This window comes from Salvelinus namaycush, chromosome 18 (assembly GCF_016432855.1).
Source record: "Salvelinus namaycush isolate Seneca chromosome 18, SaNama_1.0, whole genome shotgun sequence".
NCBI classification, from domain to species: Eukaryota; Metazoa; Chordata; class Actinopteri; order Salmoniformes; family Salmonidae; genus Salvelinus; species Salvelinus namaycush.
Genome location: NC_052324.1, coordinates 13741673 through 13760312, shown reverse-complemented (window position 1 = coordinate 13760312; position 18640 = coordinate 13741673). Strand labels below are relative to the sequence as shown.

At 40.9% G+C, this 18640-nt stretch overlaps 1 protein-coding gene across 1 annotated transcript in view; it reads left to right on the top strand.

Moving 5' to 3' along the window:
• Positions 1–3146: 3146 nt before the first annotated feature.
• The window catches only part of LOC120063103 (cAMP-specific 3',5'-cyclic phosphodiesterase 4D-like), a 293850-nt gene continuing 278356 nt past the window's right edge, over positions 3147–18640 (top strand). Inside the window, exon 1 of the mRNA XM_039013270.1 lies at positions 3147–3337. Within this exon, the coding sequence (XP_038869198.1) occupies positions 3147–3337 (191 nt within the window). The remainder of the gene's footprint in view (positions 3338–18640) is intronic.

Genomic DNA, 18640 nt, shown 5'->3' with positions numbered 1-18640 from the left:
ATGATAAGCTGTAGACCACACTATCTACTAAGAGATTAATCATCTATATTATTCGTAGCCGTCTATTTACCACCACAAACCGATGCTGGCACTAAGACCGCACTCAACTAATTCTATAAGGCCATAAGCAAACAAGAAAATGCTCACCCAGAAGCGGCGCTCCCAGTGGCCGGGTACTTTAATGCAGGCAAACTTAAATCAGTTTTACCAAGTTTTTACCAGCATGTCACATGTGCAACCAGAGGGGAAAAAACTCTAGACCACCTTTACTCCACACACAGAGACACATACAAAGCTCTCCCTCGCCCTCCATTTGGCAAATCTGACCATAATTCTATCCTCCTGATTCCTGCTTACAAGCAAAAACTAAAGCAGGAAGTACCAGTGACTCGCTCAATACAGAAGCGGTCAGATGACGCTATGCTACTCCACAGGACTGTTTCGCTAGCACAGACTGGAATAAGTTTCTGGATTCATCCAATGGTATTGAGGAGTATATCACCTCAGTCATCGGCTTCATCAATAAGTGCATCGACGACGTCATCCCCACAGTGACCATACGTACATATACTAACCAGAAGCCATGGCTAACAGGCATCATCCGCATTAAGCTAAAGGCTAGAGCTGCCAATTTTCAAGGAGCGGGAAACTAATCCGGACACTTTTTAGAAATCCCGCTATGCCCTCAGACGAACCATCAAACAAGCAAAGCGCCAATACAGGATTACACTGACTCAGTACCGGTACACCCCCCCCCCCCCCCAATCAATAAGAAAATGGTCATTTCACACCTGAAACCGCTTTTTCCTGCAATCTAGAGACATAATCATTATCCTTAATTCTATGTCAAAAATATGTATATTTTTCTGCATATCTGTATACCTCTTGAGCTGTCTGTATCCTCCTGACTGGTGGTTATTTCTTTAAAGAAACTAAATATGCTACTTTGCATCTCTGCTAAAACCTGGGTAAACGATTGACAGGAATGTGAGTCTTTGAGTGCATTCGGAAAGTATTCAGACCCCTTAACCTTTTCCACATTTTGTTACGTTACAACCTTTTTCTAAAATGCAGTATTAAATAAAACATTGTCCTCACCCATCTACACACAATACCCATTGATGACAAAGCAAAAACAGGTTTTTAGACATTTTTAGTATTGTGTGTATTCAGACCCTTTGCTCTGAGACTCGAAATTGAGCTCAGGTGCATCCTGTTTCCATTGATCATCCTTGAGCTGTGTCTACAACTTGATTGGAGTCCACCTGTGGTACATTCAATTGATTGGACATGATTTGGAAAGGCACAAACCTGTCTATATATGGTCCCACAGATGACAGTGCATGCCAGAGCATAAACCAAGCCATGAGGTTGAAGGAATTGTCCGTACAGCTCCGAGACAGGATTGTGTCGAGGCACAGATCTGGGGAAGGGTACCAAAACATTTCTGCAGCATTGAAGGTCCCCAAAAACACAGTGGCCTCCATCATTCTTAAATGGAAGAAGTTTGGAACCACCAAGACTCTCCCTAGAGCTGGCCGCCCGGCCAAACTGAACAATCGGGAGAGAAGGGCCTTGATCAGGGAGGTAACCAAGAACCCGATGGTCTTTTTGACAGAGCTCCAGAGTTCCTCTGTGGAGATAGGAGAACCTTCCAGAAGGACAACCATCTCTGCAGAACTCCACCAAACCAAACAATCAGGCCCTTATGGTAGAGTGGCCATCTCCACAGAGGAACTCTGGAGCTCTGTCAGAGTGAGCATCAGGTTCTAGGAAGAGTTTTGGTGGTTCCAAACTTCTTCTATTTAAGAATGATGGAGGCCACTGTGTTCTGGGGGACCTTCGATGCTGCAGAATCTTTTGGAACCCTTTGCCAGATCCGTGCCTCGACACAATCCTGTCTCAGAGCTCTACTGACATTTTGCCTTCGACCTCATGGCTTGGTTTTTGCTCTGAAGTGTCACGCCTGCTCCTGTTCTCCCTGCCTGTCTTTCATTATGCACACCATCATTACGCGCAGCAGCACTCATTGGACTCACTTGGACTTTGTTGATTGCCTCGTCTATAACTGTCTGCTCCCCCATTTGTTCCCTGTGTCAGCATTGATGTCGTTATTTTCTTCCCTGTCCAGACGCTGTCCTCTCCTGTTCCATGTCCGTTGGTTATTAAATGTTCTCCCTGTACCTGCTTCTCGTCTACCAGCGTCGATCCTTACAGAATGATGATAACACTAAAATAAGCATCAGGGAGTTTTGTTTTTTGTTTTGGTTGGTGATGTCAGGTCCGGGTGCCATCGCAGAGGGAACCTGGGGTGCCTCAGCTAGCTCGTCGGGCTTCCAAGCCTTAGCTGGCTCGAGAGGTCTTCTTGCCTGGGTGGGCTCGGCAGGCGCCCACCCCACGTCATGCTTCAGCCGGCCCATCAGGCTCTCACGCCTTAGCTGATTCGTCGGACTCCCATGCCTCAGCGGGATTGTCGGGCTTTCACCCCTCAGCTGGATCGTCAGGCTCCCATGCTTGAGCAGGCTCGCCAGGCTCCCACGCCTCTGCCGGTTCATCGGGCTTCTATGCCACAGCCGGCTTGTCCAGCGCCTATACCGTGTGGCGCCTCTCTTATTCTGCCAATTCTATTGGGCAGAGTTTTGTGATTGTCTATAGGTTGAAGACACTCCTGACCGGTAGAGCTTTACATGACGGCACTACAGTGCAACTGTAAATAGTTTGAATTGAGGGCCTCAATTAATTTGAATGGATCGATAAGAACTAATGGATTCACAAGTACATACACAGTGGGCACAGATGTCAGATCAACATCTAGTTTTGATTTGTGAAAACAACCTGAATTCAACAAAACATTTCACCATGTCAATGGATTTAGGTTAAAAGTTGGGTGAAAAAAATACGTTCCCTCACGTTGATGACTTGTTGCAAATCCAATCAGTTTTCGACGTTGATTCAACATCATCACATTTAATTTTTGTTGTTGAAATTGAGTGGAAACAACATTGATTCAACCAGTTTTTGACCAGTGGGTAGGTTCTTTCTCTCTGCTCTCTGTATATCTCTCCCTGAACACTTGTCTCTCCTCTCCTCTGTCCCAGGTGTCAGATGATTTGTCAGACTCTCCAGAGCTGGGGCCAGTCTCCTGTATGGAACCCTTTCTGGTCCGGAGGCTGTCCTGTCGCACCATCCAACTGCCCCCTCTGGCCTTTAGGCAGGCTGAGCAGTACTACTGCAACTACAAACCTGAACCAGACACAGTCATGTTCCCACCACGACCGACCACACTGCCCCTACGCACCCCGCCACTCATTGCCATCACCTCAGCTGACACCAGCAGGTGAGAAGTGTGTGTATGTTTGTTTGTTCCCTTGTTAGTTTTGTTCAAATGCAATGGATGTTTAAACTGTCGGGCTGAATGGGAAGAATACTTTGTCGTTTTGGATGAGCAACAGTTATACAAATGTAGCCCTTCATTTTCTGTGTGTTTTTGGTAGTTATTGAAGTGAACCCTGACTCACTAGTCTACTGAAGTCTGAATCATCAGTGTATTTCTAATAAAGATCTCTTTGCCAGTAATTGACTGATTTCATTATCAGGGACACAATATACCGATCTGGAAAATATTTTGATCAGGGCATCAGAGAATACATCAAGTTTGGCAGGTGCTTTGTGGCCTTGGCAGGTGCTTTGTGGCCAGGCAATGTCTTTGTAATATGGGACTGAGAGAAGAATGTAGGACCATGTAATTATAATTCATAGAATGGACAGAGTCCCTGGGCTATATAACACTTTGCTCCACTGATCATGAAATCTGTCTTCTTCATCAACAACCAGTTACATACATTACAACGTCCAATGGCTTGACACAATGGCTCTCATCCAACTGCTGAGGATGATGATGTTGTTTGTACCAATGTTCCAGCATGTCAAAATGCTTTCATCCAGATAGATGTTGAAGACAGCATGAGGGCAAATCCACGGTAGCGGAACTAAGCTGAGTTTAAACAAACCGTACAACGCTATGCACAATGACTAATTGTATTAGAATTCATGTGATGGAGATTGAGAGCACTATGTACATTTCTGTTGCATTGGATAGTATTGGATTACACTATTGACTGCAAGTACCAGAAAGCTTCGCGACAGGAAGTGGAAGTGAGAACGAGAACGCTACACTTATGAACAAGTGACAAGTGATTAGCCTGGCTTTCGCTGGCAACTTTCGTTATAGTTTTGTAGAATCTAGAGTGGTAAAATGTAACGTGAACAAGTTTTATTACTAAAAGAAGCGTTCATTTTATAACCGATGTCCTGAGTCATTACCTTATAAATAGTAAAGTTTTAATTTCACGTGCACAAGTACAGTGAAATGCCTTTCTTGCAAGCTCCATACCCAACAATGCAGTAATCAATATCAACGTAGCACTAAAAATAACATAAGGTAGAACAAAAACACACAAGAAATAAGAACACGAGAAAGTAAGAAGCTATTAACAGAGTTAGTTCCAATACTATATTTACAATGTCCAGGGATACTGGAGTGATAGAGGTAGATAGGTGTAGGGTGACTAGACATCAGGGTATATGATAAACAGAGTAGCAGCAGCATAAATAATGATTGTATGTGTTTTTGCGTGCGTGAGTGAGTGTAGAGTCAGTATAAATGTGTGCATGTTATGTGGGTGTTTGAGTGTCAGTGAGTGTGTAGAGTCCTGTGAGTGTGCATAGAGACTGTGCAAAAATATAAATACAACTCAATGCAACCGCTTGCCGTGCGGAAGCAGAAAGAACAGTCTATGGCTTGGGTGGCTGGAGTCTTTAACAATTTTCCAGGCCTTCCGGTGATGTTCCTTGGCTATCCGCACCAGCCTCTGTAGCTCCGTGCGATCGAGGGTGGTGCTGTTGCCACACCAAGCGGTGACGCAGCCAGTCCAGATGCTCCCAATGGGGCAGCTATAAATCACTTTTTGAGGATTTGAGGGCCCATGCCAAACCTATTCAACCTCCTGAGGGAGAATAGGTGCTGTCAGGCGCCAAAACCCAGTAGGATGAGCCGCAACGAAGATCAAAGGGATGAAGCAGCTGAAATGGCTGAGGAAGAACGTCCACATGAAGCAGAAAGAATGAGACAAAAGTAGAGTAGTGAGAATTATTTTTTTCTGCTTTTATTTCTTTCATCACATTCCCAGTGGGTCAGAAGTTTACATACTCCCAATTAGTATTTAGTAGCATTGCCATTAGATGGTTTAACTTATGGTCAAAAGTTTCAGGTAGCCTTCCACAAGATTTTGGCCCATTCCTCTTGACAAAGCTGGTGTAACTGAGTTAGGTTTGTAGACCTCCTTGCTCGCACACGCTTTTTCAGTTCTGCCCACAAATGTTCTATAGGATTGAGGTCAGGGCTTTGTGATGGCCAATCCAATACCTTGACTTTGTTGTTCTTAAGCCATTTTGCCACAACTTTGGAAGTATGCTTGGGGGTCATTGACCATTGGAAGACCCATTTGCGACCAAGCTTTAACTTCGTGACTGATGTCTTGAGATGTTGCTTCAATATATCCACATAATTTTCCGTCCTCATGAAGCCATTTTTTTTGTGAAGTGCACCAGTCCCTCCTGCAGCAAAAGCACCCCCACAACATGATGCTACTACCCCCATGCTTCACAGTTGGGATAGTGTTCTTCGGCTTGCAAGACTCCCCCTTTTTCCTCCAAACGTAAGGATGGTCATTATGGCCAAACAGTTCTATTTTTGTTTCATGAGACCAGACGACATTTCTCCAAAAAGTACTATCTTTGTCCCCATGCACGGTTGCAAACCGTAGTCTGGCTTTTTTATGGCAGTTTTGGAGCAGTGGCTTCTTCCTTGCTGAGCAGCCTTTCAGGTTATGTCGATATAGTACTCGTTTTACTGTGGATGTAGATACTTTTGTACCTTTTTTAAAAACTTTTGTATGAAGGCTGCATGGTCCCATGGGGTTTATACTTGCGTACTATTGTTTGTACAGATGAACGTGGTACCTTCAGGCATTTGGAAATTGCTCCCAAGGACGAACCAGACTTATGGAGGTCTACAAAACATTTTTTCTGAGTTCTTGGCTGATTTCTTTTGATTTTCCCATGATGTCAAGCAAAGAGGCACCGAGTTTGCAGGTAGGCCTTGAAATACATTCACAGGTACACCTCCAATTGACTCAAATGATGTAAATTAGCCTATCAGAAGATTCTAAAGCCATGACATCATTTTCTGGAATTTTCAAGCTGTTTAAAGGCACAGTCAACTTAGTGTATGTAAACCTTTGACCCACTGGAATTGTGATACAGTGAATTATAAGTGAAATAATCTGTCTGTAAACAATTGTTGGAAAAATGACTTGTGTCATGCACAAAGTAGGTGTCCTAACTGACTTGCCAAAACTATAGTTTGTTAACAAGAAATTTGTGGAGTGGTTGAAAAACGAGTTTTAATGACTGCAACCTAAGTGTATGTAAACTTCCGACTTCAACTGTTTATACAGTACCAGTCAAAAGTTTGGACACACCTACTCATTCCAGGGTTTTTCTTTATTTTCACTATTTTATACATTGTAGAATAATAGTGAAGACATCACAACTATGAAATAACACATATGGAATCATGTAGTAACCAGAAAATTGTTAAACAAATCAACCTATATTTTATATTTGAGATTATTCAAAGTACCCACCCTTTGCCTTGATGACAGCTTTGCACACTCTTGGCATTCTCTCAACCAGCTTCACCTGGAATGCTTTTCCAATAGTCTTGAAGGAGTTCCCACATATGCTGAGCACTTGTTGGCTGCTTTTCCTTCACTCTGCTGTCCAACTCATCCCAAACCATCTCAATTGGGTTGAGGTCGGTTGATTGTGCATGCCAGGTCATCTGATGAAGCACTCCATCACTCTCCTTCTTGGTCAAATAGTCCTTACACACTCTGGAGATGTATTGGGTCATTGTCCTGTTGAAAAACAAATCATAGTCCCACTAAGTGCAAACCAGATGGGATGGCGTATCGCTGCAGAATGCTGTGGTAGCAATGCTGGTTAAGTGTGCCTTGAATTCTAAATAAATCCCTGAGTGTCAACAGCAAAGCAAGCCACAACATCACACCTTCTCCTCCATGCTTCACTGTGGGAACCACACACGCAAAGATGATTAAGTCTCACAAAGACACAGCGTTGGAACCAAAAATCTCAAATTTGGATTTATCAGACCAGAGGACAGATTTCCACCAGTCAAATAATGTCCATTGCTCGTGTTTCTTGGCCCAAGCAAGTCTATTCTTATTATTTGTGTCCTTTAGTAGTGGTTTCTTTGCAGCTATTCAACCATGAAGGCCTGATTCACGCAGTTTCCTCTGAACAGTTGATGTTGAGATGTGTCTGTTACTTGAACTCTATGAAGCATTTATTTGGGCTGCAATCTGAGGTGCAGTTAACTCTAATGAACTTGTTCTCTGCAGCAGAGGTAACTCTGGGTCTTCCTTTCCTGTGGCGGTCCTCATGAGAGCCAGTTTCATCATAGAGCTTGATGGTTTTTGCGACTGCACTTTCAAAGTTCTTCAAATGTTCCGTATTGACTGAACTTCATGTCTTAAAATAATGATGGACTGTCGTTATTCTTTGCTTATTTCAGCTGTTCTTGCCATAATATTGACTTGGTCTTTTACTAAATATGGCCATCTTCTGTATACCACCCCTACCTTGTCACAACACAACTGACTGGCTCAAACGCATTCATTTATTTTTAATTTAACCTTTATTTAACTAAGAACAAATTATTATTTACAATGACGGCCTACCCCGGCCAAATCCGGACGTCGCTGGGCCAATTGTGCGCAGCCCTACGTGACTCCCAATCACAGCCGGATATGATACAGTCATGGAAAGAAATTCCACAAATTAATTTTTAACAAGGAGCCCCACCTGTTTTGAGCCCCACATTTTGGCATTAATACGTGTCACATATCAGTATGCAAACAATGTAAAACATTTATATGTTATTGAGTTAATAAAGCCGCATACAAACATGGTCTCTTTTTTGTTTTCTTGAGTAAGGCAGCTCCAAAATGCAGGTGTTTCAGCCTAGCTCAGTGCTTTCTGTGGTGGTGTGGCAAGCCAGCAGAAAATATGGAGTGTTGCGCCGTGATTGGTTCAGTGTTCTGTCACTCATGGGGACATTAAGTCACCGCCAAGTCTAAGGGTAGAGCTAGAAAATTCTAGCCCCTTGGGTGCTGCCATAGAGTTACATTAGAAGTGCCCATCCAAGAAGGCTCAAGGTCATTGGCAACAGATAAATTATGTCAAATCACGTTATATCTACAGTAGCTTTGATTGGACTGATCATGTCAGCATCATACTTTCAAAATCTTAGATAGCAGTCATCATCATGAATCAAGTTGACAATCTACTGACAAATCCTTTTAAATCCTTGTCATATGAAGAGAAATAATGGAGAGAAATTATAGATAAAATGTATCGGTGCTCATCGGCCATTGGACAGAAACATTACACAACAAGTTGGAAATCGCAAATTCAACAATGAGTGGTTTGGAAGGAATCAGTGAGAGTGGTTAACTGCAAGAATTGCAAAGTAATCACTGGCGTGCTATTCAGTGGAGTGGCTGTGTGGTCCAAAATGTGGGATTATGTGGCTATTTTCCAAGTTTAAAATGATAAACATTCAACATTGGCCATGCTGTCAATGAAGCATGATTTGTGCCGCGCTAAAAACAACTGTTAACTCAGAACTGCAAAAACTTGACTTCAGTGAGTTCAAGACAACTGGGAAGTTGGGAATAAACGAGCTCTGACTGGGAAAATAAGTTTTGAACGGTCATCCAGCTCGGAATTGTAAGTCTGGCCTCTTTCTAGAGCTACGACTTGAAGATCAATGACGTCATCATGATTTGACTTTGTTTTTTTCCGAGTTCCTAGTTGTTTTGAAAGCACCATAAATCTAGAGAATGCCTGACTTTGATGACAAAATTTGCCCACGAAGGACCACCGCACCACCTTCCTGTTCGAGTATGCACAGCACAACAAGGTGAGTCCAAAAATGCATTGTATGCTGCGGCATAAATTATGTAATATGCCAGGAAGATATGCATACTGTAGCTAAGAAAGTAATAGTATGTTGTGTAGTAAGATGTTAGTACTCCATGTGCCTCACCCTAATAATTTAGTGTCACACTAGCCTTCGCTTTGGCTCCCCCTCCTGTCCAGCTCAGGCGTTCAGCATCGCCGGCCTTCTAGCTACAGCGGAACCTGCTGCTGGCAAACGCCCTTCACTCATCAACCCCGGACTTGTCTCGTCATCATTACACACACCTGGTTCCAATCCCCACTCTATCACTGTATATATACTGTACTCCCTCTGTCATTTGCCTTTGTCGGTCATTGTAAATGTTACTTGTTTTCCTGAGAAGAATCTCTCCTACTATTTCCTGAGGACTTTATTATTTTGCACTTTGGGTTTCGTCACGCTTTTATATATATATATATAATATACACACACACAATCATGGCCAAAAGATTTTAGAATGACACAAATATGAATTAATTGCAATTCATCTGATCACTCTTCAACATTCTGGAGTATATGCAAATTCACATCATACAAACTGAGGCAGCAAACTTTGTGAAAATTAATATTTGTCATTCTCAAAACTTTTGGTCACGACTGTATATATAGTGCTTTAATAAACTCAGTAGTTCTAAACCTGCGAATGCCTCCTGCCTACTCCTCTCTACACGTTACTTTTGGTCTATTTACCCATCATAATTTTGCCTACTGTTCTGACTTGGTGGTGCACATGTAGCCTATAACCTGTTTTAGAGAAATTAAATCATTGAATATTGTAAGAGCTTTCATTGTCTGCTTATATGCCCCCTTTATCGACTTTACCGACTTGGTGTACAGGGAGAACACTGTAAGAACGGCCCATGTTCTGAATTCTGTTGTACATTTGAAAAGTGCTAAACAAATAGTTATATTGACTATGTCCGTCCTAGCTCGCTTATTAATTTCTTAATCAAAATTACAGATTGCCTCTTATCCGCTTGTCGTCCCCTTATGCCATAGTTTGTGCATCTCAATTGTCATTAGAAACCACATATGTTTAAGCAAGTCAGCCATATCAGCTCTATATTTTTTAAAGGCTGTAAATGAGGTTGAATGAACTGTTTCGCTGCCAGACAAGGCTCTGCTGATAGCCAGGTGTGGCAGTGATAAGATATTGGGACTGTTGGCACAGCTTTATGTAGGCCCTAACAGTTTGTGGGCACTGTTTGTCACTCTCATAGTGCAATTAATGTATTGTTTAGTGTTGTGTTGTGTAGTGGTTTTGCTGGCATGCATCCCACTTTGTGTTTTTTGCTCCACCAAGATTTACATGCTAAAATCGGCACTGGTGAGCAGACACAAAAATACTCCTCTGCACCCCCAACCCAAAGCATCTTCCCGCTGCTATGCCACTTGCGAGCAGTGCTTGCAATTAGTTCTTCACTTCTGTTTTCTATTAGTTTACAGTTCTAAACTTCACTGAAAAGGGGATGAGAACATATCAAACCTTTGGCTTGCAGGCCTGCTTCTGCGCATGTCAAAGGCCTGCTGCTGCCCATAGCAAGCAACACGGTGCTGGGCGCGGTCCATCGAGTGGCGCTTTCCACCCCCTAGTTACAACAACAAAAAACTTCTCCTTCTCTCTCACACACACCAGTTGTAATTATGCAGTAGAAAGAAATGTGCGCTTTGTTCACAATGGTCTGTCCATTACTAGGCACATGAGTTTCAAGTATGTTTCATGTTTGGAGAAGCTTACAATTTATCCTACCATTTCTACTGATCTGAGTGCCAGTTATGATTTTCATATGCTCATTTTTGTGGAACAGTTTCATTTCAATAATAATGTTTTTGTTTCTCAATCATTTTCTCTTGGTTAAAAATACAAATAGGTAAATGACTGTAGGCCTAATTAATCCACGCATGAACAGAAATTAATGTAACCAAATTACATGGATTAATGGTACATTTACTACTGGTGACATATGTAATGGGGAATTTATAAAAAATAAACAATCAATGAATGATCAAGAATTGGCGGGAGACATCAAAGCGCATTGTGGAGAGTTGGACCCATTCTGGAGAGAGACGTGCCAATATCTTTGCCACACACCCCCCTCCCTGTAACATTTAAAATGATCACGAAGACACACAATCTTCACGCATATTTTAGAGGCATTGCTTTTCACTGACAGCTGCATCTTAATAATCAGTTAGGGCTATTGCCAAGCGTGGTGCCCAAATCAAAAGCCTACACACTTTTGATTTGAAACAATCCACAGCTTTAAAAGAAGCAAATGATCCTCTCTGGTGAAGTATTTTGAATTATTTTATTTATTTCTGTGTATGTAACCGATGTGAAATGGCTAGCTAGTTAGCGGGGTGCACGCTAATAGCGTTTCAATCGGTGACATCACTCGCTCTGAGACCTTGAAGTAGTTGTTCCCCTTGCTCTGCAAGGGCCGCAGCTTTTGTGGAGTGATGGGTAACGATGCTTTGGGGGTGTCAGTTGTTGATGTGTGCAGAGGGTCCCTGGTTCGAGGCCAGGTAGGGGCGAGGAGAGGGATGGAAGCTATACTGTTACATATAGACAGGAGTAATAATATAATTTTGGCAAATTTTTTTTTTTACTTTAAACTGCAGTGACTACTGTTACCGGATCTTGTCCAATACTTAGTCTACACAACACATTAAGAATTGTATTTTATCATTAGCCTGCAAATATATATATATGTTGGGCAACAACCACCCCCCCCTCAGCACCCCCTACTCAAAACATCTTTCTGTTTCCAGCTCAAAATGCAGGTGTATAACGCAGTTCATTTCTGTATCTTGCATTTTGAAAATGTATCACCGTTTATGGCCGTAATGACTGACAAGCTACATCGTGCGTGTGTGTTCGCCCTGTGCGCTCGTGGGGCATCGCAAGCTTTGAACCACTACTTTTTTGGGGTGGTGGGTCAAAACATTTGAGAACCACTGAGCTAACAGATTGCTGATTTGCTATACGGTTATAGGATCGGGTCCAGCGCAAACGGCAAATTGTAGGGAGAGAGGATTGCCATAAAGAAATATGCAGCTCCAAAAATTGTTTGGTGATCAAGAATATTAACTATTCACTTTGCAAGCTCACCAGCAATGAATGGGGCATCAAGCAACAATTACTAGCATAGGCCACTGGTCTTTTGGTATGACAAAATTGCTTGAAATTGATAATCTACTTATGAAACTTGCTTTTGAAATTTGTTCAATTAATTACATAATCAAAATGTTAGATAAAATAATGAAAAGGGCTTTCTGGCAGCCTAAGTAAACAGTCATTGCATGTATAGATTATTTGTTTACTTGAGACTTGACTTTAAAAAACTTGTGACTTGACTTGGCCTTAGAATGCATAACTTCAACTTGACTCGAGACTCTACCTGTTCTACTTGAGACCGACTTGAGACTCTGATCTTGTGACTTGAGACTTGCTTGTGACTCGAATAATAGTGACATGGTCCCACCTCTGTAACCGGCATCCCGAGCCATTACTTTGAAGATAGTTATTCTATAAGGACTAATGCCAGACTGAGCATTCTACTGCTGATGAAGATTTCATCAAAAGTGCATTACAGTGGCTTGTTAATACAATTACATTTCTAACAGAGGAAAATAATATTGGAGCAAAACCTTTTGTAATAATTAAGATGTGTCCAGATTGACTTTAGATGCAGTATACTATAACGATAGCTAGCTAGCTAAGATTGAGGGGAGACAACTGCTTATTTTGCTAGCTAACATCAGCATTGCTAGCTACTTGCTATGCACAATTACTATTTTGAACTATTGACACAGTAAAAAAATACATTTACTGGAAAAACTGTGCCGATGCAAAGTTTGGTAACAGAAGTACGGTAAAATCTTCCTCAGTTTTAAACTTTGCATCTGTACAGTTCTTCCTATAAATGTGTTTTTGTAAAAATGTTCAGTAGAAATTATTAAAAGTAGTCATTGTGCATAGAGATCTATGGTTTGTTAAACTTTAAGAATCAATAGTTATTTTGGGGGGGTATACATTTTAAAGTAAAAAATAAGAGTCTCAACGTAATTCCGTTACCATGGAATTGCCCATGGGCAGATATCATATAGGCCTAGGCAAGGTGGTAATCGTTTCTGTTTTAAAGTCTTTCCATGTACACGAATCACTGTTCCATCAAATAGACATGACATGGTTGTCAAAGTTTAGGCATCAGGCATCTGGCATTGGGTGGCAGCCATCTCTTAGGTTAGCTGTCAAAAAAGCACTTTATATTCAACTATAATTTTCCTCCAAAGAGTGGCTGAATTTCTCTTGCATATCCAGTTTGTTGTTGATTGCATGCACCTTGATTCGACTGCAAGGTAGCAGCAGTATTTTTCTTTCTCAAAGTAACTATTCTGTAACTTTTAAGAAAGTAGGCTATTTTAAGTTCGCTGGTTCTGAAGCATTCTTTGGTAACCAAGTGAAATGAAATGGAGACCAAGTCACCACCTGTATGAACACAAAGACAGGACAGTGTCATCCTATTCATGAGTTGCACATTTCGTCACAATATTGTTTAGAACATTTGTTTTAGGACTAATGCCCGGCAGTCTACTCAATGCGTTATCAATGAGTGCTAATGAATATTTCATCAAAAGTCCATTACAGTGGCTTGGAAATAGAATGACATTTCAAAAGTAGGCAAATACTGCAATTAGAAGCGAAACCATATGCATCATTTTGATGTCGCCAGATTGACTTTAGATGCAGTATATCGTTAGTTAGCTAGCTAAAACTGAGGGGAGACAAGCGAATTTCAGCTAGCTAGCATTCGCTTTCTTAGCTAGTTCTGACAAACTTTGCTAGCTAATGACAACATTGCCATCTGTCTAAAGGAAATTTGATGACATGATAATGATGGCAAGTTGTTTCCTACTAAATATTTGCCTACTTTAGCAATGTCATTGTATTTACAGGCCAATATAGTGTAATTTAGATGACAAAAGTCACTAGCCTCCGTTTAGAATGGTTGGGCTTATCACAAATTTTGTGAACCACTATGGCCAAGAGCGGCTTGAGAATGTTCATAACAATGGCATGACGTGACGGAGGTGCAACCTATGAATACTCTAGTGATCATTTACAGTGTTGTGTAGATTATATTCCTGCCTATGATGTCAGTGCTGTTTCCTTCCTTGGTATTCAAAGACAAACACATTTGAAACCCCACGTGTTTGCCTCCCCTTACCATCTAGATTTCTTACGGCATGTTCGTAAATTCACTCTGGCTATCTACTCCGATTTCAGAGCACTCTCGTCTCAGTGTGCCAGAGCGCAGAATATCTGATGAATTTACATATCCCAACACCCAGTGAATATGGCCGGTGTCAGTAAACGTCGCAAAAAAAGCGTCATTAAAATGTTGCCAGCAGCAGTTAGTCACCAATGCTCTGGATAACATAAAAACCCTAACCAGTTCTGCTAGGGCGAGTAAAATGATCAGGGTGAGGTGTGTTCTCTTTGTTTTTGGACGTAGCTAGCAAGCTAGCCAACGTTAGCCAGTTAGCTTGGGTGCTTGACTGCGGTTGAGTCCAGAACGCTTGGATCAAGTGTCACAATAAGGTGTCGAGCACGCGTGTCAAACTCATTCCAAGGAGGGCTGAGTGTCTGAAGGTTTTTGTTTTTTCCTATTAATTAAGACCTAGACAACCAGGTGAGGGGAGTTCCTTACTAATTAGTGACCTTAATTCATAAATCAAGTACAATGGTGGAGCGAAAACCCGCAGACACTTGGCCCTCCTTGGAATGAGTTTGACACGTGGTGTAAAGCGTAGAACTGTGTGCTGTTTTCAAGGGATTGTTAACTATTTGGTTGTAATATCATCACTGCTTGAAAAGCATAGTCAGACCTACAAATTTCAGACTATTACATACAAAACAAATGCACACATTTATCTCTATCATCAGAGTCATACAGCAAGTAACTGCCTGCTTTTCATGATCAGTAAACATCAATCATGTCATTTCAGATATGTAGGGTAGCCTCAAGATATCTCTCAATATCGGCCACCGTGAATTGGATATTTGAGTGATATAAAATAAAATGGAACTATACCTGACAAGTATGAGTGGTTGAAGTTAATTTCCCATATTTTGTGGGCTCTGCCTTTCAAGCAGCAGAAGGGCACATTTGCCAATGTAGGCTGCAGTTAGTGGATAATGTTTACTTTGCAAGGAACCGGTAGAAACTTTGTATAGTTGGCTAAACATATAGTGGTAAGTAGAACTAATGTACTTTTTTCTCGAACCAATGTAGGCCTACCTAGCGAAGTTAGCCAACATGATCCACTTTTCAACATTGTTTTTAAGAGTGTTTAATTATGATTGCTTATGACAGAAATATGATATAGGCTACATTGATTGATGGACCATGACAAATTGGCTAGCTAGCTAATAACAGATCACGTCAATGTGACTAGTTATCAAGCAAACTTTCAGGGGATAAACTATATGACGAAATCCAAATATTGTTTGGACGAGGACTTGCAGACGTCGAGCTCTTTCCAAAAGCCTAATCTCTGATGCAATCTAAATTATGTTGTTTGCTTAGCTAGCTATATGCCAAATGGATAGGTACCTTCACATATCTGAAATTACATGATCAATTGATGTTTACTGATGATGATGAGCATTCAGTTACTTGCTGTACAACTCTGATGATAGAGCTAAATGTGTGCAATTGTTTTGCATGGAATAATCAGAAATGTGTAGTTGTGACTACGCATAATAGTTGATCATATTTAAACCAAATAGTTCGAAAATGTCAATCAATCCCTTGAAAACTGCACATAGATGTCAATGGTTTTAGCAGCCAAATTGAACGTATTGTGACGTTTTATTGAAAACAACCTATAAGACTGATGGCTACAGTCTGATATTAAAACAATAAGACACAAGAGCGTGTGTGTTAGGGGGATTTAAGCACAGCTGTCCTAAACAAAAATGTGGAGGGGAAGCTTTGTTAATGGTGTGATATGACATCAATGCATTTTCAGGATTGATTTATACAGTATAGTAACAAGCCTTTTATCATATCCTTATTCATTTCTATGCCTTGTATTACCTTCCCTATGGACAACAGGGAATAACATATTTGAGAATTCTAACATAGACCAGATTGTGGGACGTTTTAGCTCAGCTTCAAACTTGGTTCATTTATAATTATATTGGAAGACTTTACCTCTTCCAAGTTCATTAAGGTGTCATTTGAACAATGCAAGAGTGAAGTGTCTGAACTGGGATAGGTTACAGCTAAACCATACCAGGACGGAGAAAAAAAGATCAAGCACTTCTTAAATGGGAGAGTCTGTCATACCCCTGTCCTCGCCAATAGCATGTGCATAGCAACCACTGCTCTGTCACGAGCCTATTTCTGAGGAGATAGCGTTCGTGCTATTGGCGTTGAAAAAATGTCAGCCCTTGGCCAGTTAGTTTGCAGTGTAATGGGCTCGAATCAAGCAGGGGGAGAGGAGGAAAGAACACACTGCGATTTGACTGAAAGTCCTCTCTTGGGTTTGAAGGAAAAAAATAACAAAGAAATGGAAAATGTGCCAAAAGCAATGTCATGGTGGCGGTGGTAGAAGGAGCTCTCTCCTCTCTGGAGTCTGAGTCACAACCTAGGTCCCATCCACCCCCCTATCAGTCTGTGTGGAGAAATGACACTGGACACAACACAACACAAACAATGAAACAAATGTAATTTGTCTGCCCATGGTCGCTAGGTAGCTTAGAGGTTAAGAGCGCTGGGCCAGTAACCGAAAGGCCACTGTTTCGAATCCCAGAGCTGACTATGCAAAATATCTGTCAGTGCCCATGAGCAAGGCACTTAACCCTAATTGCTTCTTTAAGTTCCTCTTTATACGAGTGTCTGTTAAATGTCAAAAAGATATAGTAATATACAGTAAGTATTTTATCTTAATACTTTAGGAATGTTTCATCCTTTCCGTTGCATTTAGGGATCCAATCAGCAAACAAAAACTGCAATGCGTACAATAGCAATATATTATTTTAAACAATAAATAAAGGAGACATATTTTAACATCCCTCTCCTGTTTTCCACCTTCAAAGGTGATGGTTTTGATTCCATGAACAATGATCAAAGAGATTGAACACTTGATTCAAATTCTAATCATATTCTATGACATTTTGATTCCCCCTATATTGATTCCATTAACAAGGATCAGAGAAAAGCAACATTTGGATTGATTACCATTTTAGTTACGACATTAACTTACCCATCCCTTTGTACTGTATTTGTGTTGTGGTCAAAAGGAGGTGGCCATGGTCTCATGTTTTATGGATGCTCTAATAGCTTTCCTATTCCATTGTTACAGTACTTGCCCAAGGACTGCAGATGGGGGATTACCGGTGAGATGTGTTTCTTTAGGCCTACTCCATGGATTCTTAAAGTTACAACCGCAAGATGTTCAGTATTTTTTACACCAAAAGCAACTGTAATAGTTGTTTAGGGTCTGGTCTAGTTCCACAGCCTGGTCTCATAGACTAGACGTAACAGAGTAAATGTAAATCCGGGACACTCAAATTAGCATATACAGTACCAGTCAAAAGTTTGGACACCTACTCTTTCAAGGGTTTTTCTTTATTCTTACTATTTTCTACATTGTAGAATAATAGTAAAGACATCAACATTATGAACATTATGAGAGAATGCCAAGAGTGTGCAAAGCTGTCATCAAGGCAAAGGGTGGCTACTTTGAAGAATCTCAAATATAAAATATATGTTGATTTGTTTAACCCTTTTTGGTTCCATATACATGATTCTATATGTGTTATTTCATACTTTTGATGTCTTCACTATTATTCTACAATGTAGAAAATAGTAAACATAAAGAAAAACCCTGCAATGTGTGGGTTTGTCCAAACTTTTGACTGATACTGTATGTTACCCAAAGGTTGTGAGTTCAAATCTCATCACAGACAAATTTAGCATTTTAGCCAATTAGCAACTTTTCAACTACTTACTACTTTTTAGCTACTTTGTAACTACGTAGCATGTTAGCTAACCCTAACCTTATACCTTTCAGCTAAACCTTCCCCTAACTCCTAAATGTAACCCTAACCCTAACCTGGACCCCTAACCCTTAGCCTAGCTAACGTTAGCCACCTAGCTAGAATTCGTAACATACACGTTTTCGCCAATTCATAACATATTGTACGTTTTGCAAATTTGTAACATATGATACGAATTGTATTTCACAACATATCATACAAATTGGGTGATGGACATCTGTAACCAACTTCATATAACCACCCAGAAGAAAGGCACATGGACACCCACACTTCAGGTTGACTTGATTTTTTATCTGCAGTAAAAGATATCAAACAGTGATGACAGGCATTGACATGATGGTCACAGCCACACGTTCACTGCTCTCAGAATATCTCTCTCAGACTCAATGCACAAAGGGATACTATAGTATAAATGCATTGTGTTTAGGAACAAACTAAAATACAGTAAAATATACCTGCAG